This window comes from Pteropus medius, unplaced genomic scaffold (assembly GCF_902729225.1).
Source record: "Pteropus medius unplaced genomic scaffold, Ma_sr-lr_union100, whole genome shotgun sequence".
Lineage (NCBI taxonomy): Eukaryota > Metazoa > Chordata > Mammalia > Chiroptera > Pteropodidae > Pteropus > Pteropus medius.
The window spans coordinates 1,895,849-1,923,172 of record NW_024354503.1 but is presented as its reverse complement, the minus strand read 5'-3'; the positions used below and the strand labels follow the sequence as shown (position 1 = coordinate 1,923,172).

Below are 27,324 nucleotides of genomic sequence, written 5' to 3'. Positions count from 1 at the left end.
GGGGCGGCGCTGACAGTCTGGTCCGCGCCGGGCAGCGGGCGCAGCAGCGGGCAGGGCTACCGGCAGGCACGGAGGCAGAGCCCCCCCGCGCGCGCCCCGGCCCGCGCCCGGCGCCGCGCGCCAGCCCGCCCGTGGGGCGCCCACCTGCTGCCCCGACGGGAGGCCCCCCGCGGCCGCAGCCGCTGCCCGGGGCCGGGCGCCCGCGGCCACACCATGAGTCCCCGCTCGTGCCTGCGTTCGCTGCGCCTCCTCGTCTTCGCCGTCTTCTCCGCCGCCGCGAGCAACTGGCTGTAAGTCGGGCCGGGACCCGGCTGAGTCGGGCGGGGGCCGGGCGGGGCGGGGCGGGGCAGGCCCTGGGGGCAGCGACCGGTGCCAGGCGGCGCGGGGCAGCGGGTGCGGGGGCGCCCGGCAGGTGTCTTGGCTGCGGGACGCGAGACTCGATCGCGCTATCCGCTACCCGGGCCTCCCTCTGGACAGCCCTCCTGTCCGGGGCCGGCTCCCAGTCCAGAGGCGGCAGGGGAGACGGCGGCGTCCGCACCCATAGGCGGCCTGGGGCGCCCGAGAGCGCTAGGGGTGCGAGCGCTGGACGGCTGCTCGGGGTGGGGTACCGGGCGCGGGGCGCAGCCCAGGCTAAACTGACAGGTCACCAAGGAAGCCCGTTATGAGGAAGGGCTCTGGGTCATAGTAGCAGGTTAATCCTGAGAAGTCCCTGAGCAAGCTCCCTGCGCAAAGCTGTGCTGCGCTTCGGGCTAGGCTGGAGGCGTGCAGGGACCTGTTTCTGCTTCGGCTGGCGCTAGCCGGCCTTGGTTCTCCCTGGGGCAGGAAGAAACTCTGTCCAGCTCTTAAAGAGGACAACAGCACCCCACCACCACCACCTCTCTGTGTCTCGCCTAAGGAGGGAGGGGCGGTGACCACTGGTGACCTGTCTTGTTTCTCCTTGAAGAGAGCCTGACTTACGGGGACTCCCTGTGAAGGGACCGAAGGTTCGCTATGGGGAGCGGGAGGGAGGGATTCTAAAGAGATGAGCTTGGGTGAGTGAGTCAACAGGGAAGCTAGAGAACCCTGGACTCCTTCTCCATCCCTTCCAGTGACGACTCCCCAGGCCCCAGGCTTACCCCTGGCCCTGAGAGCTGCCCCCATCTGATGTGGGCAGCCAGTGGGGAGCCAAGCTTCAATATTGATCTGAAAAGCATGAGGTGGGAAGGGGGATAGCCAACAGTGTAGCTGGGGTTTCCATGGAGACAGCGGGAGAGGAAAAAATTCTCTCTGCATCAAGACCAAAGAACAAATATCTCCCATGAAATTGCCCCGAGTGTCCAATGGCTGTTGCTATGAGGTCATTGCGGCCAGTCAGGGCCCTGCAGGCTGGAAGGAGAGCGTTCTTTGGGGTCTGAGCCACCCAGGGCTTGGGGGACGGAGGTGATGTGGAATTCCCCCAGCTGTTCAGATTGAGGACTCTGAGGCCTCCCGAAGTGGCTGCAGAGCTCTTGTTTTTCTTGGAGCCTTAATTTGATTAACACTTCAGGGGCAGGGGCACAGTGTACAGAAACCGGGGCACCACCACCTCCTCCCACTGCCGCCCTGCAGACCAGCCCCTGGAGTGGGGCACGGAGCTCAGAGCCGAGGAGGAGAGCTGATTTAGACTTGGGGGAGCCTGGGGTCCCTGCAGCTGACCCTTGAAAGCATTGGTTCAGAGCCAGGGTCTCCACGGTAAGTGTGAGCATGAGGAAGAGCAGAGTCTGACCTGCCTGGCACGGAGGGCTATGAAAAGGCAGAGAGAGAAGCGGCAATTCCGGGGTCTGATCCAGGCCTTCAGGGAAGAGAACATCCTCAGTAGAAAGTACTTCAAGAGTGTCTAGTGTTTGGGCTCAATTTACAGATGGGAAAACTGAGGCCCAAAGAGGGGAAGCTACTTGCCCAAACTCAGAGCTAAGAACTGAATCTAGGTGCTCTGACTCTAGGCAGTGACATACCCCCATCCCTGGAGCTGTCCCAAAGTTAAGCCAGTGTGGCACAGGTGGTGTCACCACCCACCCTCAGCCCAAAATCCTAGCCAGGGTGGCAACCCCAGCTTTGGGTCACGCAAACCATGGGGAATTCCAACAGCTCGCTTCTCTTGTGCTGGCGCCGTGGGGGGTGGGGTGAGGAGGGCGGCCTAGAGGGAGAAGCAAGGTTGGCAAACCTGTTCTCTATGACGGTGATGGTTCAGGTTGCCACGGAGCAGTCTCTGGATGACCCCGCTCACTCCTGCTCCACCCTGGGCTTCGAGCCAAGGGTCTCTGCTCAGCCCAAGGCAGTCGTAAGAACAGGGACTCCCAGGACCCTTCCCAACCAGAGAGGCCGTGATGGAGAAGAGATCTCTGGGCACATCCAAGACTGGGTCATTTGCCTTGTATTCATCACGCTCCATCCCCAGGCCAGAGACTGAAACAGCTCTTGGGTAAACCAGTGTCACAGCCTGGTCTTCAAGGAGCTTGGGGTCTATGGAGAAAGACAAAATAAAAGCAAAACCACAAATGGGTGGGGCGGTGCACATGCTGCTGCTATCAGAGGAAAGAGTTAAGTGTGAGCTGGAGCAGTCACAGAGGGGGCATTTGGCCTGGAGGATGTAGAATCATGACAAAAAGAATAATTACAATAGCTCCCACTGACAACATCTGACTCCCATTTCACAGATGAGAAGATTGGGGATCACAAAGACAATCGTCCAAAGTCACCTAGTAAGTGGCAGAAAGATCTGACCCAAAAGCTGCCTCTAGAAGGAAAAGCTTCAGGCAGGCAGGTATGCTGGCTGGCACTGTGTCTTTTCAAGTGTGAGCCACACTGGAGGTCTGGCCCCAGGAGGATGGCTGGCAGCACTCTCAGAGGGGCAAGGCCTGGCTATCCATTCCCCTTCTAGTACCTAGAGTCAGGCTTTAGTCCAGGGATGGCTGGTTGGCCGGTTGCAAGAGCCGGTGCTGTCTGTTGTCTCAGAAGGGCGGGTGGCCTGGCAGGCAGGCCAGGTGTCCCGCTGCGTGCAGCTGTTGGACAGGACGGAGCCTGGAGCTGGGAGGGCTCCGCAGCCTGAGGCCTGGGCAAGCCCAGAGAAGCTGGAAGCTGTTGATTAGACTTGTGTCTGGCACCCAGAGTGAGTTGACAGCTTGTGGCAGCTCCCACCACCAAGGCAGGGATGGATGGGTGGATAAAAACAGTCCATCAGTGGAAGGCCTGGACTCTGCTACAGACTTGGGCTCCGAACTGTCTCTGAATGTTCCCCCTGGCACTGGGGCTGTACAGGGAGTCGGGAGACTGGAGTTCCAGCCCCTGCTCCGTCCCACATGTTGGATGGCCTTGGTTGGGCCTCTTCCATGTTCTGGGCCATGGTCCTCAACAGATTGCTCTGAACCCCAAATGGAAATACTGAGAAGAGTTAGGGAACAGATAAGCTAAGGTTTCACCGCTGTGGATTTCCTGGGGGGAGGCAGTGGTACATGGAGCAGGGGTCCCAGCAGAGGCCCACTGGGCAAGGGCAGGGAGCCTGTGCTGCTCTCAAAGACAGCCTGGCAGAGAGGCTAAGAACTGGATCTCCAGGATGACAGTCCACGGTTCCTTCCTAATTCTTCCACTGACCAGATGAGTGACCTTGGATAGCTTAGTTAACCTCTCTGAACTTCAGGCTCCTCATCACGCCCTTTTTGGGTTGTGAGGCCTCATACACATGTAGCATCTGAGCACAGTGCCAGGCACACCAAGGGAAATGGCAGCCATGGCTGCTGCTGGAAGCTGAGGGCTCCTGTCAGTGAGATAGGGGAGTCATGTCCTTGTTTACAGGGATGATGGAGAGAACAAGCCTTCGGGCTGCTGCTGCTCCCAAACCGTATTTACCCCAAACTATTCTGTCCAGATCCTGTGAACCTACACAGGCCACACAGGTAGGATCCCTAGGCTGCCACCTCCTTATTCTTTAACCAGGGCCCCTACGAGAGAGCTTCATAGAGCCAGGGAGGCCCAGCCTGGCTCACAGGCAAATTCTGCTGGCCTGAGGAGTTGTTGCTGGGAGAGCCCGTCGATGCCACCGGGAGGAGGCATCACATTCCTCACTGGATCTGACTTCCCACGGGTATGTGTCTCCCGGCCAAGCTCCTATACGCCTGGTCACCCAGCAGGGTATGTAACTCCCTTGGCCTTGGGCAGGGTGAGGCCTGGCACTCTGGGTGCAGCTCACTGGGCCAGGTGTACACAGAACCAGCTCAGCTGGCAGTGCCAGTCGCACAGGTAAAAGTGTGGCCTGTCTCCCCCAAGAAGCGTCCCCCTAGTCTCCAGATAAAAAGGATCCTTCCCTCTCTTCTAAATAGTAAAAACCCATTCCCTTGGACCTGCCCCCACAGCTATGAGCATTGAATCACAATCAGTAGCACACCCACAGTCCTTCACAGTTTATACCAGGATTTCTAAATCACTCTGTTGATATTTTGGACCTGTCCTGTGCATTGTAGGATATTTAGCAGCATCCCTGGCCTCTACCCACTAGATGCCAGTAGGACTTCCCCCTCCCCCACCAGGTGACAACCAAAAAACGTCTCCAGACATTGCCAAACATCCCCAGAGGGGTAAAATCCCCCCTGGTTGAGAATCAATGGTTTACAAAGCACCCATCACCGTATTAGAACCACATAACTCTTCCCCTCCCACTTCACAGGCCCAAAGGTGTAGTGGCTTCCCCAAGGGCACTCTGCAAATCAGAAGCAGGACCTGAACTTGACTTGCTCTCACATGTCGAGATCTCATGGTTTTTATCCCCTGCCTATAGATCTATTTCATATTATATATAAGGAGCGTGGCTTCTTACTTCTTCTACAGGGTTATAAACACCTCTCAGCATCTTCTGAGCGTCTGGCACATGTCTGACATGCAGTAGGTGCTCAGTCAGTATGTAACGGATGAAGGAAGGAAGGGCTTGTTCGCTCCAGAGGGTTCAAAGTTGTGGTCAAATGGTGCCCTATCTTCAGAGTCCTCAAGTAGGAGGGAGGCTCTGCTCCCCTGCCGAGTCTCAGGTGATGATGCTAAGATGTGCCAAAGTGCATGTCAGGAAATGTAGCTGTCACCCAGCAGATCTGCTGCTCTGGGCTCAGCTCCCCAGCTAGGCACACCACTCAGAGGCAGGCTAAGTGCTTTCTCCCCCTCACCCTCCATTGCAGGGCACTGGACCAGGCCCTGCCCGAGGGGTTTGTTCAGGCGGCAGTCACGACCCAGCTGTCTGCTATGGCTTGACTTTCTTCCCTCAACCCTGGATTAGCAATTGAGCAACTCAGCAAGCATCTGACAAGACAGTGCTCCCCAAACCTGTTGAAACTCGCCCAACTCGGGCCCTGTGGGTGCATTTGGAAAGCTGAGTGTTTGCACCGAGCCTCCTTTTCTCGTTTCTCCCTCTGGGAAGAAGGGCTTTCCCTGAGCCAGCCAGACACAGTTAGCCAGAGAAAGAGCCACTGATGGGGGCGACAGCTTCCTGCTATTGGCCCCTCCCTTCAGTCACCCTAATACCAAACCAGCTTGAAAGAGCCCATGCTGGTTTGCTGGGCAAACCCGCCTGGAAGGCCAAGCTGCAACCCCGTGGTTGCTGTCCAGATTTCCGCAGGAGTTGCCAGGTTTTATCTCTGAGTCCTGAACTGCTTCTTCTGTGATTCAGCCAAACCCAAGAGAAGGCTCGGTCCCTGCCGAGACCCCACCAGCTTCACTTCCCCATCCAAACCCCTCTCCACCTCCCCCCATCTCCTAGCAAACTTGAAACCAAACTTTGTTTTAAAAGTTCCTCGGCCAAGTCAGAACCCTGAAGTGGAGGGGACCTGGTCTGAGAAGAGAAGGGGAGGGAGGTGGGTGGAAGGAGCGGGTGATGGGTCAGGGCTGGGAAGGGACCACCCCACAGCTCACAGCTCAAAAGGCAACCTTGGAGAGGCCCATTGGAAGCAGCAGGAAATTGCCGATGAGACTGGATGGGCCTCTTTCCTGCTGAGACGCTGAATGGTCCTTTCAGACCCTGTTTTTCACTGTGTTCACACACAAGTCCTATCATGCAGAATTGGGTCCCAGGAACTCTTCTCCAAAGGCTGGAAACCAAAGGCTATTCTATTCCTCTGAGTAGGGGGCACCCAAGGGTCTTGGCATCCCAGGCATAGAGTACTGAATCATGGCCATCAGAGTGAGCAGGGCTCCCAGAGATTATCAGCTCAACCCCATCGCGGGACATTGCACCTCCAAGCAGGGGAGTGCCTGATAAGCCCCATTCAGTCATGTAAAACACTTGTCAAGACCTACTCCATCAGGCCCTGTGCGAGGCACTGTGGGTCGCACAGCATATTATGGTAGTGCTGGAACTCCATCCCAGGTCTCCTATCTTCCCAGAACCCTCTCTGTAGCAGATGAGAGCAGACCATCAGCCAGTCATTCTCTGCTTGAGGTGATGAGTAATTGGAGCAAGGAAGGAAACAAGGTCCAGTTCTGTGCCTGTTGGTGTGGGATGTGGGTTTGGCCAGAGGCTCTCCCCAGGATCGGGCCTTTAGAAGGAATCCACCAAGGAGCTCACTACAAACCTGGAGCCACTAGAACATGAGCCTCATTCCAGGAAGCCAGCGCAGGAGCTGGACAGCTCAGCTGGGGTTTCACCCATCCCTCCTCGCTCCCCCCACCCCCGCCCAGGGCTTCCTCAGTGGAACTAGGGAGGACGGTTCAATGGTTCAATGTCTATAAGGACAAGAAAAGCACTCTGGGAACATGGGTTGAGTGGGTCTTTAAGAGGGAGGAGCTCCCTGCTGGCAAATTAGGGGACAAGGCAAGGTCAAGAAGTACCCTAAATTTGACACCCATTCACCCCACAACCATACCTGCCCCAGAAAGAGAAGGAAACGTCTTGCCTTCTGGCACAGCTCTGGGGCTATCCAGGCTCAGGTCTGAGTGGCCACTTCCTGGCCCTGAGTCAGCCACCAGCTCCCCTGGGAACAAACACTCCAATGTGGGAAATGGGAGGTGGGGGCTTCCAAACAGAAAGTGGGGGACACAGAGCCCTCAGGAATGAAATGTAGGAAGCTGAGACACGAGGGTACTGAAAGTAATGGAAACCGAGACGTCAAGAGACAGAAAATGGGTGCTGAACCTTCTGAGGATGGGGAGTAAACGAGCTAGGGAATCCCAGGAGACAGGAAGAGGGGCACTAGCACCCTATGGTGCAAGAGTGGGGACTTGGTCTCCAGAGGAGGCAATCATTTCCCCCAGCTGAGGAATGCACTTGGAGCAAAGGGAACTGGACCTGGGCATTGAGAAGTCTAGAGTTATGCTAAGACCGGGAAGAATGTGGAAAAGGAGCAGCACCCACTTACCCCACAGCCACTGTTCATGTCTCCAAGGCTGGCCCCTCCTCACTGGCTGCCCCTGCAGGGGCTTCAGGCCAGCGGCAATAACTCTTTCCACGGCCTCAGAAGCTGCCGAGACCACAGACCCAGACACTGTCCAGGCAACTGCATAACCACTGAGACGTCTCCCTCCCCAAAACCCCTCACTCCTAAAAGCAGCCCAGATGCCTTCACTGTACTTCAGAAAGATATGGAGCTCTGGGAAGACTCATCAGTGGAAGAAGGAAGCCACTTTCCTCAAGTCACTGTTCATTGATGCCGAACCATCATGCCCTTAATACCCAGGGCCACCTTTGGAACCTAATCAGCCAGCCTGGGCTTAGGACCCAGAGTGACCTGTTTTCAAATCTTGGTCACCCCTGACTGGCTCTATGGCCTTGCACACATGTCTCTGAGCCTCATTTTCTTCATCTGTAAAATGGAGGGGATGACACTCACCTGACCAACCCTGTATGGTTGCAGGAAGGATAAATGAAAGCTCTGTTCTGTAAAGAGCGCAGGTGACAGAGGCCATAAGGTCCCTCTCTTCCAGTCATCTAGTCCCACAAATGGTTTCCAACCCCCTGGACACAACTGAGCTTGTTCGGGATGTCTGCTGTCCCTGCCCTCCTCACCCCAGTGTCCCCAGCAACTGATCTCCCCGACCCCATCTCTTCATACTCTGGTCCTTGGAGGATCCATCATATGGGCCAGAAGCACCAGAAACACATTCTCTAACTCCACATACTCCATCTGGAGATTCCATCAAAAGTCTGCAGCTGCGGTTGAGGCCGAAGCGACTCACTGTTCCCTATGGGAGCGTGTCCTCCCCTAGGTGTACTCAACTGAAGAAAAGGGCTGGGAACCCAGGTCTAAGAGAGCTGACGGAAGCAAGCAAAGAAGATGAATGAGCAGAATTGGTCGGGTCCAGCGGGGGGTCCAGCTCAAGGGGCTGTGAAGAGGCTTTGAGATGGCAGCGATGCTGATTACCATGATGGTAAACATTTAGTCATGATAACATCATAATGTCACCAATGGGGGAAGAGTGCCTACTATGGGAACATTTAATTCAGTTAAGCTTCCTGAGGTAAGAATTACTATTCTACCTATTGCGTAGATGAAGACACTGAGGTTCAGCCATGCTCACTAACTTGCCTCAGATAACACAGAGATGGGGTTCTGACGCTGTCCATCTCCCTTGAAGTATGCCACACCACCTCCATGCTGATGGTGAGTCTCGGGGACAAGGGCTCCCCAGGGGAGAGGACAGCAAGATAGTGAGACCGTGGGTACAGAAACGTTCGAAGGTCTGGACAGTTGGTGTCCGGTCCTGGAGGACCAGGTCCTCCCCGTCCCCCACGAGAACACCCTCCGGATGGGCTCTGTGCGACTCTTGCTTGCTCCCAGCCCCGCGTCTCCCAGAGTAGCTCACTGTTGAGCAGACAGGCACTCCGTTTCTTTCAGGCTCCTCCTCCCACCCTCTTGGCCTCCTTCCTCCCTGGTGTCACGGGCAGGACCGCTCCTGAGGAGGCTCTAAATGTGGCCCAAGCAGAGAGGCCAGAGGGAGGGGGCAGAGAGGCCTGGGCCGGCGTCCCAGCCCCCACCTGGACACCCACAGGGCCAGGACCCATGACACTGATCTGCTTGGCTTCCCAAACGCTCCCGCTATTTCCCGTCCCCTCTCCTCCGGACTCGCGGAGTAAGAGCCCAGGAGGAGTAAGAGGTGCGGATTTTCCTCTAGGAATTTGTATATTTTTTAAAAAAAAAAAAAAAAAGGCAAGCAAACCTGGAAAAGCTTGGGACAAGCCCAGCTAATTTTAGTTTCTAATGAAAACAGCAGGTGGCCGAGAGGATCTGATCTCCCTGGCAGGGCCAGGGCCCTCCAGCCTCGCAGGCTGCAGGCACGGGCAGGAGCGTGGGGAGGGCCCCCTGGGAGGAGCCTGAAGGACCTGCAGCCCCCGTTTGAGAAGATGGGGCACGAGCTGGCTGGCAGCAGCAGCCAGGGCAGCCTGGGCTGGTGGGATAACCTGATCGATGGCACGGCTGTGGCTAGAGTCGTAGGTGGCCAAGGCAGCAGGTGGCAAATTGCTAAGGCTATACTCAGCAGTGGCAGGAAGAAGCCTAAACTGGGGCAATGCAACCAGAATGGGAGAAGAAGCGGTGACGGTGGAGGCCCTCCACAGGCCAGCCCCACACCGATCACGTCCAGGCTCTCTGTCTCCCCCAGAAATGGCTTATGCAGTCGATATTTGAGCCCAGCCTGGCTCCAGAGTCAGCAAGAGGCACACATGTCTTTGGAGGAAAGGCCGAGCCACCTTAGGGTGCAGAGAGAGGGTACCCAAGGTCCCCAGGACCAGTCGGGCCTAACCCCTAAGAGCCTCTAAGCCCTCAGCAGACCGAAAGGCAAAGGCAGCCCCCATTTCCCTCCCTCACCCATCCCACCGGCCTTCCCTATCCTGAGTACTCTGCCAGGAGGTGAGCAGAGGAGACCTAGTCAGGACAGAGTCCCCTGTTCATGCTGTAAGTTTTTATTAAACACTTTCTCTGTGCAGCACACTCTGCTAGGCACTGAGGAGGCCCCAGGCTGGACGTGACACTGAAGGTGGCTTCAGACCCCTCAGCTGTCAGAGAAGGCAGATCCACAACCAGGATACAGCAAGAAGAGAGTTCCTAGTCAGAGCTGGGTTTGCATTCCGACTCTGCCACTCACTAGCTGTGTGACTTTGGGCTAGTCACTCTGCCTTTTCAGGGCTCAGTTTGCTCATCTGTAAAATGAGGCCAGACACCCCAAGGATACCAGAACGATCAAGCAGTGCTTGACGGAGGACAGCCTGTGATGCCTGGGGTCCTAACTCTTTTCACCCCATTTCTAGTTCCATTTCTAGTTCTGGCACCCAGCTCTTCCCAGCAAGGTCCTTGGCTCTCGGAGAACTTGGGTGGGGGTGGGGCCATGCCTTCTGTGGCATGGAAGGGGACAGCTGCTGGCCCAGATGAAGGCAGGGGTTGGGGGTGGTGGGCATTGGTGCCAGCCGTGGGGGCAGGGCCACTCCTCAGCGGAAGAGGTTTCTCAGCTTCCTGGAAGCTGTCCCAGTGACTCACGGCCGTGGCAGCCCAGCAGCTCACCCCTAAATCCCTACTACCGTTATTCAGTCCATCTCCCTTTGTCGAGCTCTGAGCCAAGGGCAGAGGGGGTGGGCAGCCCCTATGGTCCATCTCATTCCTTGTCCAATGGCAGGAACTCCATCTATCAGCCTGGCGTAGGGTCAGGAAGCCTTTGAGGCTTGGACTCCCCACCCATCCCAGTCTGTAGAAGGAAGGCTGCCAACTTTGACAGTGGGAAAGGCTACACGGGTCTCCTGGTTTATTGTACCCATGAGACAGGCAAGGACTTGCCCAAGGTCACACAGAGGGTTGGTGGCTTAGCCAGGCCTCCCCAGCCTGTTCCTCCTGCCCAGAGAACCCCTGCCTTTGAACACCTTCACCAGAAGCCAGGACCCAGCACAGCCCTACCTGGCCCCCCTTGGCTGGCTGGGCGCAGAGGAAGCATAGGCTGAGATGGAGACAGGCCAGCTCTGTGCCCTCATGTCACAGAGGCCATAGGGGTCACCACCCTTCTCCAAGAGGCCAACCCTGAGTCTAAGCCGGAAAGGATCCAACTTGAGGCCCAACTTCTTGTCCCCTCACTCTTGGCCTCCCAAACATGGACCTGGCCCACAGCCAGTAGCTGGGCTCTTGGCGCCCCCTGCAGGCCAAGAGCACCAGGTGGACTAACTCTATAGAGGACCCCTTCTCTCCATTGGCAGAGGTGGGGAGCACCCAGGCAGGACTGAGGAGCCCAGTGGCCCCCTCGCCTTCTCGATTCACTCTCCCCCTGTCCCTTAAACTATCTTCCTGCCCTGTCTGCCTCTGACAGGCTCAGGCTTCTGCCCGGATATTACTAGTCTCTGAGCATCCCCTTGGTAGAACCTGGTAGAGAAGACAGGGAGCCTCTGGGAGGCAAGGACTGAGGGGAGTGTCCCAGCTCCCTACATTTCATTCCTTCACTCGCCCACACTGCAGGGAAGGCAGAGATCCTCGCAGCTATGGGGCACCCACAACGTGCCCAGCTCAGAGCCAGATGCACCAGCCACAATGAGTCACATTAATTTCTCACAGCAGCCCTATAAGATAGGAACCATATCTCTATTTCTAAATAGAAATAAAGAAAGCCAGATACAGACAGGGCCCGCTGCCAGGGACCGACTCTGCGATGGGCGAGGAGAGTGGGTCTCAGAATCAGATCTCCCCCAGGCTTAGAAGGAAACACCACCCAGTGGTTACCCGAGAGCTCCCCTAAAACATCCTGCAGGCCAGCGCCAGCCCGATTCACAGCTGCTCCTAGGAACGTGTTAAAAGCACAGATGCCCACCTGGAGCAGGGCCCAGGCACCTGCACTTTCGACAAACCCACAAATGTTTCGAAGCACAGCCAGATTGGAGAACCATCAGTCTGGTCCAACTCACACGCCTGACAAATAGAATCCAGCTGCTGCTCGCACATCTCCGGGGATGGAGGGTTCGGTGACCAGCAGGCAGCCCGCTTGACTGCACCTTGCCTGTCATCCTTAGCTTGAACGAACCCAGCTCCCAGCAGCTTCTGCCCACTGGTGTCAGTTCTAGTCCTCCAGCCACATTCTCTCTACCAAAGGCTTTGAAGTCAGGCAAAGCCAGGTTCAAGTCCTGGCTCCACCTCTTGGTAGCTGTGTGACCTTGTGCATAAGGCAAATTGCTGAACCTGTCTGTGCCTCAGTTTCCTCCTCTATAAAATAAGAGTTCACTGGCTTGCTGAGAGGATAAACGCAATAATGTAAGTAAAGTACTTAGCCCAGTCCTTTCTAAGTTCCATAACAGTTCACTGTTTTTATTATCATTGTCATATAAATGTTCTATATTTTAATAGGGCTTTCTGTACCTTTCTTTTTGGTCCCCGTTCATTCATGCGCTCCTTCAGTTAGCAAACAAAGGTTGAGTTCCTGCCCCATTGCCTCAGGCTTATGTCAGACCACCTTTCACACATAGCATTCCTTTTGCCTCTGACAATAGTTCTTGACTTAGCCGGAACTGGTATCTTCCCCACATTACAGATGAGAAAATTGAGACCTAGAGATAGTGACCTTTTCCTGTGACCCTTCTTCCAGCAAGAAATCTGTGTGGTTTCCCTTATAGGAAGCAACAGCATCTTCACCGCCACTCCCCAGAAAGCCCCCCCACCAATGAGTTTGCTGGCGAAGCCCCTTGGGGTATGGGGTCCTAGGTCACTGTAAAGTCGGGGGCAGCAGGACCCTTGCTGTCTTGTGCCGAGCCCCTGATCTGAACAAGATCTGAGGGTACAGCCTGGGTCTGAGTCTCCTCCTGGGAGGCGGTGGGAAGGCCCCTTTCTCAGTCTGTGCTCACCTATAAAATGAAGAGTCTGGACCAGACCACCTGTCAGGGAACGTTCCTTAAGTCTATGGTTTTCTGTGCTCTGCTGCCCCCCAGGAACCTGGAAGGCAGCCCCAGGCAGCCCTGCCCAGGGAGGTAAGCAGATGCATCGCTCACAGAGCAGGTGGGAAAGGGAGGCAGGGAGAGAAGAGGAGGCCTTCCAAGGCACCACTCAGCTCTCCTCCCACATTAGGCTGCCACTTGTGCACCTGTTACGTGCTGGGGACTTAAGATGGGGGTGGGGGCCCGGCGGAGGGGCAGCAGTTACAGCACGAGTCATAGGGACATCCAGACCTGGGCTCCAATCCAGATCTGTCCAACAAACCGGGTTGAGCCAGTCACTTCACCTCTCTGAAACATACCTGGCACTTAGCAGGTGCTCAGTGAATGCACCTCCTTCCCTTGAGAGAAGGGCTGCTTCTCCCCAGGACCTTTCCTTGTCTTAGTGAGCATTTTTGCATCTTGCTCCCGGGCCCCTTGCCTCCTCTCACCTCACAAAGTGTCTGTCATTAGATGAAGCAGAGCCTTCCTGGGCTCCTCAACCTGCTGTGGAGGACAGGCAGAAGGAAGGTCCTTGGGGTCTGAAGGGGTTAGAGGCTTGGCTCTGGCACTTGCTATCTGTGTCACCTTGGGCATGTCACCCTCTTAGCCTTCATTTTGGAATCCATAAAATGGGCATAATAATTATCACCTCATAGATCTGGGGTGAGGATGCAACGGGATGAAGTGCCTACTACTGTGCAGCACATAGTAGGTATTCAGTGAACAGCAGCGCTCTCTTGTCCTCCACTGAAATGGATGTGTTAAAGCCCCTTCTCCCCACATGTGCCTAGTCCCAGAGCTTCTTGACATAAATTATCTCATCTAGATTGTGATCCTCACCATGACCCTATGAGGTGGAGCCAGTATTGTCACCCCATCTTCAGGCTATAAAAACTCAAGGAGCTAGGGAGAAAGCATGGCGCACTTTGTTTTTGAAGACCCCCCCTCTCCCACTACCACCCATGTGTCAACCATCCCCAGCCCCCCAGCTCTTCACTGCCCTCATCGTCCCAGCCCCAAATGCTGCAGCACTGATGCCGGTCTCCATCTGGTGGCCTTGGGATGTGGCTAGCAGTGAGGATCTTGGCTTTGCAGCCAGAAGGTAGGCTTAGGTCACTGGGGTCCCTACCTGGGGGTGGAGAGAGATGCCAGGGCAGACAGTGACTCCCAGCTAGAGGGCATGTCAACATGAAGGGGTTGGAGCCCAGGGGCTGGGGCTAGGGTAACATCAGGGCACAGACACTGGTGCAGGGGCCACCCAGAGCAGGGAGGGATCCCACGGGGTCTCCACCTGCTTTGGCTGCCTTATGTGAGGCCTTCTTATGTGAGACAGCACTTTCCCCTCTTGCCCTGAGCACTGGGCAAGAGAGCCTGTCTCTGGGTCCAGACAGAAGCTGACAGCCGGGACCCACGCTGGGACAAGTCGGTTCCCAGAGACCTGGGCTGGGCACAGCCTCGTCCTGGGAGTGGAAAGAGGAGGAAAGGGGCTCTGCACCGCACTCCACCCCCACCATCCTCTCCCCAGGTACCTGGCCAAGCTGTCCTCGGTGGGGAGCATCTCGGAGGAGGAGACGTGCGAGAAGCTCAAGGGCCTGATCCAGAGGCAGGTGCAAATGTGCAAGCGGAACCTGGAGGTGATGGACTCGGTGCGCCGCGGCGCCCAGCTGGCCATCGAGGAGTGCCAGTACCAGTTCCGGAACCGGCGCTGGAACTGCTCCACGCTCGACTCCCTGCCGGTCTTCGGCAAAGTGGTGACGCAAGGTGAGGGAGGGGCTCGTGGGGGGGCCGGGGACCCAGCCGTGCCCGAGGGTGGGCCCTCGGCCAGGGGACCCCAGAAGAGACCACCACTTCCTATGCTCGTGAGTGGCCAGGCTATTCAGTCACTTATCAGATGGACACAGCACCCAGCTCCAGCGAGGGCATAAGGCGCACGCAGGTGGAGGCTCCGTGAGAGCGGCGTGATCCAGGCGGGCGGGAGTTCCGGGTGGGAGGGCGGTCAGAGGAGGCTGCCTGTCTATGTGCTGTGCAGCACTCTACAGTGTGCAGCATCTTCAGTCCTGGAGCTGCCATCCCATGTTACAGAGGAAGAAAGTGCGGCCCAGAAAGGGGAAAAGATGGAGTTACCCCAGGCTCCTCAGAGAGTGGACAGCAGAATCAGAATTCAGACCTGGGGGTGGAGGGAGTGGGGAGGTAGCCGGGGTAAAGGGGGTCAAATACGTGGTGACAGAAAGAAATCTAAATATGAGAAGTGAGCACACAGTGTAAATATATATATGCCTTATTGTTAAAGTGTACAGCTGAAACTTACTGGATGTCGTTAACCAATGTCACCATTAAAAAAAATGAATTAAAAAAAAAAGAGAGTTCAGACCTGGGCTCCAGGCCCCCATGCTGTCTTACCTCAGCACTCAGCCTCTCCTACGTGAGCCCATCTCACTCCGCGTCTGGTCCTCTGATGAACTCTGTTGAGAGCCTCACTGCGCCCAGCCCTGAGACCCAGAGACAAACAGCCCCAGCTCCTACCCTCCCAGGCTCTGTCGCAGCTCAGTAGGCATAGTGGCTAGCGCACCAATAGCACTAACTAGGAACTGGACACTGCAAAGTGTTTTAACTCATCTGGCCCTCGGGGATAGGCCTCCATGTTACAGGAGAAGAAACTGAGGCACAGAGAGTTTAAGTGACTTGCCCAAGGTCACAGAACTAGAAAGTGACAGAGCCAGGGCTCGAACCCAGGCAACCCAGTTCCAGGGTCTTACCCACCCTGTGATGGAGAGGACATGGGCGTCTTGGGACCACAAGGGTGGACCCCTCCCCTGGCCAGGGCTGGGGCTCAAAGAAAGCTTTTCCAAGAAGGTAAACCCTTAGGCAAGACCAGAAATGTGAGAATGCATTAAGCCAAAGGATGGTGGGCCAGGGCATAGAGAATGTTCCATGCAACTGGAAGGCTCCTTGAGAGGTCACCGGGTCAAGCCTCTGCCCTCGAGGAAGTGTTCTAAACCAGCTGCCTCTTTTTCTACTTCCTGAGCATGAAACTGACACTCCCAAGCCACCAACAGTCTACAGGGGCCCTTTGACTTGCTCAGGCAGCAGGAAAGCATTGCCTGGGCCAACCTTTGTCTTGGCACCTGTGATCCTGGACGTCTAGGGCTGCTGGGCTTGTGGCAAACCATTTGGATGTTGTTGGAAACCAACTGTGATAGAAATTTGGAAGCCATTCTCCTGGGAGCTGGCAGAGGCCAAAAAGGCATGATCATGCTTGGCATGACTGAGCACTGCTGCTCCAGAAAAGAAGCAGAGACCCAGTGAGCGGTCTGGTAGTGAAGGATCTCCTGGGACAATGATGCCACTGCCAAAGGCCAGGGCCTGTTTGATGAGGCCCAGATACTAGGCTGAGACAACAGCCCCTGAGCACAGGACGTTCTTCACACACAGTAGATGTTCGGTGTTTTGGATGGACTGGTGGCGAGATCAGCAGGTTTCACGTGCCAGGCCTTTTCACACCCCCACGCCTTTACACGGGCTGCGTCCCCTACCCCAAATACTCAACCCACTTTCTCGGCCAACCTAGTGGGACCCTCGTCCACAGTCTTCCCAGCTCCCACGAGCAGGTAGCCGCTTTTTCCTCTGAGATCCAAAGCTCTTTGTTCATGCTGGAGTTTTTTCCCTTTTCTTTTTCTTTTTTCTTTTCTTTCTTTTTTTTTTTGTAATTTTTTTTGTTTTGAAAAAATTTGAAACTTACAGAAAATTTGCAAAGCTAGTACAAGGAATTGCCATATACTCTTTATCTAGATTCACCAACAGATCACATTTTAACCCATTGGCCTCTTCTGTTTCTCTCTCAATTCACACATGCACATTATCATCTAAATTGCTGGTGTTCACACGGCTTTTATTACACCTTTTAGATTGAACTCTGATGCCTGTCTCTCCCACCCCACCCTGCTATCCCTAAACCCTGAGCTCTTCCAAGGGAAGGGTGATGTCACAGCACATGGCAGAGCCTTGGCGTGGAGGAGACAGTCAGTTGATGCCTTCCAATGACAGGAAGCAAGCCAGAGTGCAGACCGGAAGGGGCAAAGAGAGGCAGGCGTGAGCCGGTGCTGGCCTGAAGGTGGACCCCATCAAGAAAGGCCTTCCTCACCCATGTGCGTGGCAGGAACTAAACAGGGGGGCCCAGCCCCGGCTCAGCAAGTTTGGGAAGACACCGGGAATCCTACCCAGCTTGGCTGGAACCTGTTACAGGCTACAGTCCGAGTGGCCTGGTCAAGCACCAGTCCTCTTGGAGCTAAGTCAAGGTGCCCTCTCCCCAGGTCCTCCACACCAGGCAGTCCTGTTTGGAGGAGTCTGAGATCTTCCCATCCATCCATCTCCTCATTTTTATATTTTTCATTTTCTCCCCTAGTAAAATTCTTCTTGTAAAATTCTTAATTTGTCTCCATTGAACAAGAAGAGAAGAGACTTGTCCATCTCAAGGCAACGTGCTGCTCTCAGAAGGTGCAGGGGTTCATGAGGTGGCTGGAGGGAGAACATGGGCAAGCATGGCCTGGAGCAAGTGACTTCACTCCTTTGAGCCATGGTGTCCTCACCTGTCAGACTGGCAGGTGTGCTTACCTCATAAGGTTGTCATGAAGATTAGTGACATAATTCGTGGCAGCACTTAGTGTAGACCCTGACCCAAGAAGAGCTATCTGTCATCACCAGCTGCTGTCATTTTTGGCGGCAGTGATGGCAGCAGTGCCGGTCTGGGCAGGCCTATCTCATGGCCCCCAGCTTTTGGGGTCGGGGGGCTGGGCCAGTACCTGCATTCATGAGCTGCCTGGCTGGGGTCATGACCACAGACACGGAGGAGGCCAAAGTTAACAGATCCCCCGCAGAGCCAGGAACCCTCATTTGTCGAAGGCCTCCTGTGTGCTGCCCACATCAGATCACCCTGATGACAATTCTGAGAGCGTGTAGTATTATTTCCATCTCGCAGCTGAGGAAGGGGCTCAGCAAGCAGAGGGTGGTAACACACCCAAGTCTGGGGCCTGCCAACTCTTGGCTGTGAGATCTCGGGCAAGGTTCTTCCCTCTCCTAGCCTCAGCATCCTGCTCCCTATAAAGTGGGGACAACCCCAGGACCATTCTCCTGGGACTACCATCAGGACTCAGAGACAATGCCTCTGAAGAACTAACTGACTCTAACAGACCCCCCTACACCCCGCAAGAGGAGGCCAGCTCTCTTACTGCTGGCATTGCCCACGCCTCCCCAGCCTCCAACTCTGCGCTCCCACACTAAGCAGTGGAGGCCGCCCTGCTTTTGGCCCACTGAGGCAAGATGGACAGTGAAAAAATGGTGACCGATGAGGGTCTTGTGTAAGTTAAGGCGAAATTGTGTGTTCTCAGCTGAAAAACTACCAAAAATTTGGTAAAATTGGTATCTGGGAAGCCAGGAATGGGGGCAGGTGGCAGTTCTTGACTAAGGAGCAGTCATTAAGGGCCAGATATGGGATGGCATCTGTGCATTTCAGTCACTGCCTGAAAACAGTGCCTAGAGCAGCACCTGCACATAGTAGATAACTGATAAATGCTTGTTGAATGAATGAAAAGGGATTGAGGATGGGAGGGAGAGGCCATAGCGTCTGACAGAGGTTGCCGTGAGCACATGTACTGGGGTCTTAGAGCAGGCTGGCCTGAGCAGGACGAAGAGAGGCAGGAAAGGCAGTGCAGACTCCCATTCTCCTGCTTCTCTCCATCTCTAAACAACACTGGGCCTCCCTCTGCCTCTTTGTATCTCACTCTATGACCTTGATCAACTTCCTGTCCTAAGAAAGGGGACTCCGTAAGCCCTTAGGCCCCTTCAGACTCTGGCTGCCATGGTTGGGAGGGGATGTGGTGCACTGGCCACAGCAAAGTGAGGCTTCAAAACCAGGCCCACCTCTCCACTCCCTATGTGTCTAACATCACCGAGGACACCTTACTGACTGTAACTTCGGCCTGGATTTAAAAAGCAAATGCTCTTCAGTCTTGGGCTGTGACTCACTATAAAACTTGTGTTCTCATCTTTGTCCTCAACATTGGCATCATGTTGGAGCCAATGAGGGTGAGGAGATGCCTTCCTTCGGAGTGACCCCTCAGGCCAGCCTTGTGGTGCCATCAGATAATTTACAAGGTCGGGGGGTACCCCAGAGACACTGCCACTGAGAGTTCCTTGAGGATGAACTCACCTGGGTATTCCTAGAGCATGGCATAGGGCCTACTCACATCAGGTGATCAGTAAACATTTGGCGAGGCAGCCAGGGAGGGAGAGTCTGCCCTAAGGAAGTTTGAGCCCAAATCACGAAGATATGGTCAACTGACTGGCCCTCAGAGTATATATGCCAGACCAGTGTTTGTTAGCAAATGAATAAAATGGCATTAATCACCCTGCACTAATTCTCACAACAGCTACTATGTCTCAAGTGCCTACTGTGTGCCAGGGCCTAGACTAAGCCCATTCCATATTTGACCTCAGTAGATTTCCAGAACCACCTGATGAGGTCGGTTCTATTATCAGCCCCTTTTTATGGACAAGAAAGCTGAAATCACACATCTAGGAGGTGGCAGTGTCATGATTAGAACTCAGACCTGCCTAGCGCGCGTCCACACTTTCCCAACACCGACCCCTGTCTCCAAGTAGCTGTGAGGGGCCTGCTCTGTGCCCAGCCCTGGGCTAGGGGGCCAGAGGAGAAGTTCAAGGGACAGCCTGGCCCCAGGGACTTCCCATCCGGCTGCAGAGGCCAGACAAACACAGGATACTTAGAAGATAAAACAGGCTGCAGCCGGATTCTGATTGCGAGGGGCAGTCAGGCCAGTGAAAGCAAATCTGTAATGGTGGGAGGGGAATGCAGGAGTGTGAGGGTCTGGCCTGCCGGGCAGCGGGATTCTCCCCACGTTCGACTTGGGAAAATGAGGCTCTGAGAGGAAGATCACACCACTAGTAAAAGTCTTAGCACAGTGTTGTCCAGCTCCAAAGCCTTTACTCTTCCCCCTGTCCTATCCTACATCATCTCTTAAATCCAAAGAGGCTTCCTGGAAGTGGTTTCAATAAAAGGTGAGCTTTCACAGATGAGAGCAAAGGAAACTGGAAAGGCAGGCTGGGGGCAGAGATGAGGAGGGGACTGGGAGTAATGTCTTTCTCGAGACCAGTGCCTATCCTGCCCCACCTCCCTAGGACACCTGCTGAGTCTGCTTTGGAAACATGCGAGTTATGCTGGGAATGGCACTTCCACCAGGACACCCACCTGGTGCCCAGGAGATCGCCATGTCCATGGCTTCCTTTCCAGCCCAACTCAGCTTCAGCCGGTTCTCCTTTAAACACCCCTTCCCAAACATGTCTGTCTTTCCAACATCTGGGAGAGACATCACACATGATGTGCTCAGAAGAGCACAGGCCTTGAGTCAGACAGGCCTTGTTCCAATTCCCTCTTGGCCACGGACTGGCTGAGGGACCCCAGGCAAGCCACCAAGCTTCACTTTTCCCTCCATAGAGCAGAGCTGGAGAGAGCTGGTTGGTAAGGTTGTCGTGAGCCTTGGACAACATATGCAAAGGCCCTGGCATCCTCAGAAAGGGGAGCTGAATTCCCAGCCCCAGGCACCCTTAGCACCTTGGAAAAGACGGCATCGAGATGGGATCCAGAGGACACACAGGATTTAGGCCAGTGGAGCTGGGGTAGGAGGTACCCTGGGAAGGAGGAAAAGCCGGAAGAAAGGAGTTGGGTGTGGGACGGGCAGACGTCTTTGTGGAGAAGGCAGAAGGTTGCAGGGCAGCTGCTGGCACTTTAGAGAGTCCTGCCTCACCCTGGGCCGGCTCTGCTGTCCCAGGAGGACAAAGCCAGAACTGTCTTCCTCCTGTGGCTGGAGCAGGCAAGTCCCCGACCAGGGAGCAGTTTTCTACCATGTTGCTGGGGAACTCCCTTCTGCTCCACTCGCAGGCATACCACAGTCCTTTTTCTCTCAATGGTTTCTGCCAGTTACCCCACTAGTGAGCAAGGCTCCAGCCTGGGCACCCAGGCAAAGAGGAGAATCTGGGAGGGGCCACAGCACTGGAGTCAAAGGGCTGGGACCCGGGGCCAGTTAGAAAGGACTGGAGGAGCCGCTGCCATCGGCTTTAGGGGCACAGTGGCTTAGCCACATTATCCAGGCCTTCTGGGGCCTTGTGTGCTGAGCACAGAGGCCAACTGCTCACCATCCCCCAGTAAAGAACCCACAAAAGGAACTGGGCTTATCCCAGAGCACGTGAGATTTAGAGTACACCTAAGGAAGCCTTTCTTGGCTTCACACACGAGGTGGGAAAAGATGGACTGCGTGTGTATTCCTGGGTGCGCCGGGCTCTGTGCGGTGGGATAACATCAAGGTTGAAAGCTCTGATGCCAGGCTGCCTGAGTTCAAATTCCCGTCCCACTGCATCCTGGCCAGGTATTGTTAGACAAGTCGCTTCACCACTCAGTGCCTCAGTTTCCTCATCTGTAAAATGAAGGTTAAAAGTCTGTACTTCATAGGGTTGTTGTGAGGAATATCTAAATTACGTAAAGTGCTTAGACGGTGCCCAGCACAGTGTAAAGTGCTCTGTAAGCTTTAGCTCTTTTTATTATTATCTGCCTTCCAGAATCTATTCCTTCAGGCCCAGCCCCGAGGTGAGAAAACCACAGCAACCTTGTTCCCAAGGCCAGGGCAAGGAGGACCTGGAGTCCTGGCAGATGGGTATTGGCTCAGGGAATGAAGCGGGGGTCTCCCTGAGCAACTGTACAGGGCTTCCTGTACCCCAGGGCCAGGAGAGAGCTCAGGGGAGAGATGAGGCCAGAGCTCGGGGTGGGCCGGAGCTGCCTGAGAGCCTGGAGAGCAGGGAAGGAAGGGCCGCGCCAGGCCAGGAGCTGGGGCCCATAGCCCCATCTCCTGCTTTCCCTTCCCCCTTGGTCTTTGGGGCAAAGAATTGTGCTGGTTCAGGCCTGGAAATACCATAAATACCAGAAACTGAAGTCGTCTCTCTTCGGGCGGCCACAGCACAAAACCAACCAACAGGATCCTGCTATTAACCTCCATTAACTTGGAGAGGGTTCCATCTCAGGCTGTCAAGGCCCTCACGGCCCCAGCCAAGCCCCCTGACGCCGGCCCAAAAGGGCCAGGCCGGGGCAGAGGGCGGCCAGTGGAGAGTGGGTGGCAGGCTGTATCTCCAGCTCAAGTGCCGAAGCAAGAACAGGGTGTCCTGAGCCATCAGGGCCTGAGCTGCCCCCACTCCAGCACTCAGCTTTTTCTGCTGCCTGTCCACAGACACGGGCACAGAGGAGGTGATTGTTTCTCTCTGACCACGGTGACTGCTCCCCAGGGCAGCCGAGAGCACAGGCCTGGGTGTCGCAGAGGTAATTGCCAACCACGGGGCCAAATCCTGCCCCCTTCACTCCTGTGGACACGGACACTCCAGCAAGAGACAGAAGGACAGTCACGGGCACACAGAGGCCCTCACAGGACCCAGGAGAGGAGCAGGGCCTGTCTGGTCACACTCCCAGCCAGCCATGCACACATGCACCACACTACACACACACACTCTCTCTCTCTCGCTCTCTCCCCTACCCACCCACACCCCCAGAAAGAGGCTCCACAGAAGCTACACCCCCTGAGGCACAGTTCCTAGGAGGATAAAAACACCCATTCAGGCAGAGGACGGGGGCAGGCACCAAAATAGCACCACTGAGAAGTCGTGGCAGGGAAAGAACAGACCCAGAGGCAGACAGACCTGTGTTTGAGTCCTGTTCTATTAATTCCTGGCTGGCTCTCTGGGACCAAATCACTTCCCCTCCACAAACCCATACTGCATATGCGCCATCTGTGAAATGGGCACAGATAAAAGCTCCCAGCGGCAGATGGCATGCCATCAGCAGTAGTAGTGGTAAACTGTAGAGGCCATTGTGATTACAATTCATTTTTAAAGGGATAAGGAAGCAAGACAACAGGCCCAGCCTCAGCAGGAAGGGCCAGGGCAGGATTCTAAGGTACAGGGAACCCTCAGAGCCCAGGAGGGCTGGCTGAAGAATAGGTAAGAACACTGGGTTTAAGGGAAGCCAGACCTCGTCTGGCAGCTCAGCCCTGCTGCTTCACAGTATTGGTAAGTCAATTCACCTCTCCGAGCCTGCCTTGTCTCTCAAAAATGACGTGAACATCACTAACCTTCTAGAGGTTGTATAAGAACAGTGCCCATGGTTGCTAATAGCACTGAAGGTAAGAGCACTCACCTGTGGCCCCTCTGCCTACCTATCTGCCTGCTCAAATACATACTGTGACCGGGAATAAGCAGACTAAGCTCTCTGTGAAATGGGGACAATAGTACTGACCTCTCGGATGCTCTGAGGATAAAACGCTCAGCATATGTGAAGACGTAAGGCAGTGCCTGGCATGTAGTATGTGTATTCAGCATCCGGGTGGCGGCAATAAGCACCAGCACAGTGTCACTCTTGGCCCACGGGAGTTAGCTTGCCTTGCTCTCTCTGCGGTCCTCCATCGTTTAGGTCCCTCCCCCTCTGAAAAGAAGGGTGCAGGGAGGAGCACTGGGACCCAGCCCTGCCCTCCCTCTGCCTCCCACAGGGACTCGGGAGGCGGCCTTCGTGTACGCCATCTCTTCAGCAGGTGTGGCCTTTGCGGTGACACGGGCGTGCAGCAGTGGGGAGCTAGAAAAGTGTGGCTGTGACCGGACGGTACACGGGGTCAGCCCACAGGGTAAGTGCGGGCGGTGGGGAAGCGTGAGCGGGAGGGCAGGGGCCTGGCCCTCACTCATCCGCAGCTCCCTGTGCCCACCGCGCTTCAGGCTTCCAGTGGTCAGGATGCTCAGACAATATCGCCTACGGCGTGGCCTTCTCCCAGTCATTCGTGGACGTGCGGGAGAGAAGCAAGGGTGCCTCGTCCAGCCGGGCCCTCATGAACCTCCACAACAACGAGGCCGGCAGGAAGGTAATGTGGCGCTTCTTCCACCACCATCGCCACCGGGGCGGAGGCGGGCTCGGAAAGGTCCCCGAAACACTCGCCCAGCCACACGCTGCCCAGCAAGCATTGTTCAGGCTCTCACCAGCACTAGGCACCTCCTGTCGGCCGGTGGGGTACAAGATGGCAGGACGGAGAAACAAATGGGAGCAGGTGTCACAGGACAATGAGTGCCCCTCCAACACAGCACACACAACCCCCAACACAGCACCCCGACCCATGCATATTTATGGGTCTCCATCCTTCCGTCACACACATACACACCCCTAACAGGCAGCAGAGCTAGGACTTGAACCCTTCTGCGTCACCGTGAAGATCACGTGCTTAACTATGATACCATCTGCCTTCTCAATATCTGCCCTTCAAGGTTCCTGTGCAGATTCAGTGCAACCATGTCCTTCCCCATCATGTCACTTGTCACTCAGTTTCATGACACTGCGTTTTAAAATGTCTCTCCTCCATCAACTGCAAGTGCTCCAAAGGCAGGGACAATATCTTTGACAGTCCTCACTCAACACAGCTTACCAGCTTACCACGACATACCGTCGGTGCTTAATACAGAGGAAGCATGACAGTACATTTTCTGCAATTCTGCGGCATGCCCCCACCCAGGCCCCCACCATCTAGCCCCAGTGGTCCCTCCCCAGCCACCTCCGGCATCTCCTGATGGCCCATTTCCTCCCTGTCCCTGCAGGCCATCCTGACACATATGCGGGTGGAGTGCAAGTGCCATGGGGTATCAGGCTCCTGCGAGGTAAAGACATGCTGGCGAGCCGTGCCACCCTTCCGTCAGGTGGGCCACGCACTGAAGGAAAAGTTTGATGGCGCCACCGAGGTGGAGCCACGCCGTGTGGGGTCCTCCAGGGCGCTGGTGCCGCGCAACGCACAGTTCAAGCCGCATACAGATGAGGACCTGGTGTACTTGGAGCCCAGCCCCGACTTCTGCGAGCAGGACATGCGCAGCGGCGTGCTGGGCACAAGGGGCCGCACATGCAACAAGACGTCCAAGGCCATTGACGGCTGTGAGCTGCTGTGCTGTGGCCGCGGCTTCCACACAGCACAGGTGGAGCTGGCTGAGCGCTGCAGCTGCAAATTCCACTGGTGCTGCTTTGTCAAGTGCCGGCAGTGCCAGCGGCTGGTGGAGCTACACACATGCCGGTGACTGCCGCCCAGCCTGCGCCCAGCAACCACCTAGTGGCCCGGGGAAGGCCGATAATTTAAACAGTCCCCCACCACCTACCCCAAAAGATACTGGTTATATTTTTTGTTTTGGTTTGGTTTTTGGGTCCTCATGTTATTTATTACTGAAACCAGGCAGGTGACCCCAAGGGCACCAACTGGGGTCTCCCTGAAGCCTGGGCCTTTGTGGCTGCCACTGACCAAAGGGACCTTTCTCATGCTTCTGTCCACATGTGGCTGCTGCTGACCACTCATTTGTTATCTGTATCTGTTTTTCTACTTGTAGGCTTCAGGTGGGCAACAGGAGTGTTACGGCCATGTGCCTACTGACCCTGCCATCTAGGGAAAGAGGTGGCCCTATGGCAGGGGAAAGCTGGTGCCATTTTGATGGAAGGCACACCTCCACACATATGTATGGACCCCTGGCAGCTTCAGCCTGGTAGCCTTGTCTTCTCAAATCCCCTGGAAAAGGAATGGGCAGCTAGCTACCAGGTCAGAGGCAAAGGGTTAATTTCAGCCTCCATGAGCAGCTGGAAGCTGAATTTCTGTGGGACCTTCCAGGCAGGAAGAGCAGGTGAGATGAAGGCAAGAGAAGACTACAGTCCCACCCCAGAGCCCAGCCTGCCTGGCCTCCCCCTCGCCGAGGGAAACCCCCCATTCCCTGGTCCCTCCCAGGTGGGAGCATAGGCTGTCACCCTGGATCAGAGATCCCAGCTGGGCCTTTGCGGTGATGGCCCCGTGAGTCACAGTGCTGCTCCTCCATAAGACTAAGAATGGTAATCACTCACACACACACCAAGGAAAGGGCTGTGTAAAAACACCTTCTCCCAACCATTATTTCACTCAGCCAAATTTACTGAACAAATACTATGTTCTAGGCCCTGCACTGGGCCATCTCACTGGATGATGGACAAGACAGGGATGTTTTATGCCCATTTTACAGCAGAGAGGGCAATGCCCAGCCGGGTCCCGGAGCGAACTAGATGCAGACAGAGGCAGAGCCAAGAGAGCCCTCCAGCCAGGCTCCTCCTGGGCTCCTGTACCCAAAGACCCAGGAACTTCTGGTCATCTTGGGTTTGAGCCTTGGGGAAGGGGCTCTGGCTAGAAGAAGAGCTGTGAGGCAACCAGAGGCACAGACCACAGGCTGAGCTAGAGTCCACACAGTTCCTGAGGGCAGAACGGGCTCTGAGGGACAAGGGACTGCTGAAAGGCTGACGAGGAGAGGTAGCTGAGGCGCCCCTGCCCCCGGGGTACCGTGGGTACTGAAGAGTCAGCACCAGCACCCGGCCCTGGCCCTGTGAACCAGCCATCAGGAGCCCAGCCCAAACTTCTGGGAGCAAGACGAGTATACGAGATCCAGCCTAACCCAACTGCTTCTAGGGTGGACTCCCAAGCACCAGAGGTTCTCGCTGTCAGCCGTCTCCAAACTGCCCCCACATTGGGGCTCTAGGCTGCTGGTTTGAGGTCTCGAGCTCTGGGATCCCCATTGAAGGTTCTCAGACCCAAGCTCTTGGCTCCAGAGCTCTGCATCTGAATTCAAAGTACCAGATTCAGAATACAGGCTCCGGCCTGAAGCTCTCCTTCAGGCCTTGTGGTTTGTGCCTCCTGGTGTTGGCTCCTTCACGAAGAAGTCAACACCCTTGGCCTCCAGCCAAGCGCTCTGCTCAATGTCCATCCAAGAAGGCCAAAACCAAGTGAGATGCTGGAGCCATATTTGAATGTGGGGATAATCTTGGGGCAGGCAGGCTCTGATGTGGATGAAAGCTGAGCCGACTAAGTGTCCCCACAGCTGCCCAGCTGGGCTCACTGCTCTCCTGGCGGGCTCTGTTCAGCTGTCCGCTCAGCGCCAGGGAAAATACTATCCCTCACTGGCAGAGGCCAGACCCAGAAACAGGAAGCAGTGGAGACCTCTCCCCTTCCAGAGACAGGGCTGAGCCACTCTCCCCCACCCCAAGTCCTATCCCTAGAATCAGGGGAATAGTAGGTCCAAGCTAGGTGCTGGCGTTATGGGCACTGCCCCCAGTAAGAAGTGAGAGCGTCTGTGCCCTTTCACAGGCTTCACTGTTCCACCTGCCAGGGGGCTTCTCAAAGTTGATCCCCTTGGGGTTCTGAAGGGTGTGACCTCAGTGAAGCTAACTAGATTCTAGGAACCTCAGCCCAGCCCTACCACCACTATCACCAGCAACCCAAAGGCCAAAGGATCCACAGCTGCAGGAAAATGGAGCTTCCTTGGACGCGCCCTCCTCCAAGTTCTCTCAAATAAAAAGGAAGAACCAATAGGCCTGACATAGCCCA

The 27,324-nt window shown here is 55.6% G+C and overlaps 1 protein-coding gene across 1 annotated transcript; it reads left to right on the top strand.

Annotated features, from left to right (window-relative positions):
* WNT4 (Wnt family member 4) lies at window positions 1–25,089 on the top strand. Its single transcript, XM_039854633.1, has 5 exons — window positions 1–290; window positions 14,388–14,623; window positions 23,458–23,589; window positions 23,678–23,820; window positions 24,545–25,089. Exons 1-5 carry the CDS (start codon window positions 214–216, stop codon window positions 25,010–25,012), a joined length of 1,056 nt encoding a protein of 351 aa, XP_039710567.1. The 5' UTR covers window positions 1–213; the 3' UTR covers window positions 25,013–25,089.
* Window positions 25,090–27,324: the final 2,235 nt, after the last annotated feature.

Coding starts and splice junctions, on each gene's coding strand:
- WNT4 (XM_039854633.1), top strand. CDS start 214: ATGAGTCCCCGCTCGTGCCTGCGTTCGCTGCGCCTCCTCGTCTTCGCC. Junction 23,590..23,677: donor ACACGGGGTCAGCCCACAGG/GTAAGTGCGGGC, acceptor ACCGCGCTTCAG/GCTTCCAGTGGTCAGGATGC. Junction 23,821..24,544: donor ACAACGAGGCCGGCAGGAAG/GTAATGTGGCGC, acceptor CTGTCCCTGCAG/GCCATCCTGACACATATGCG.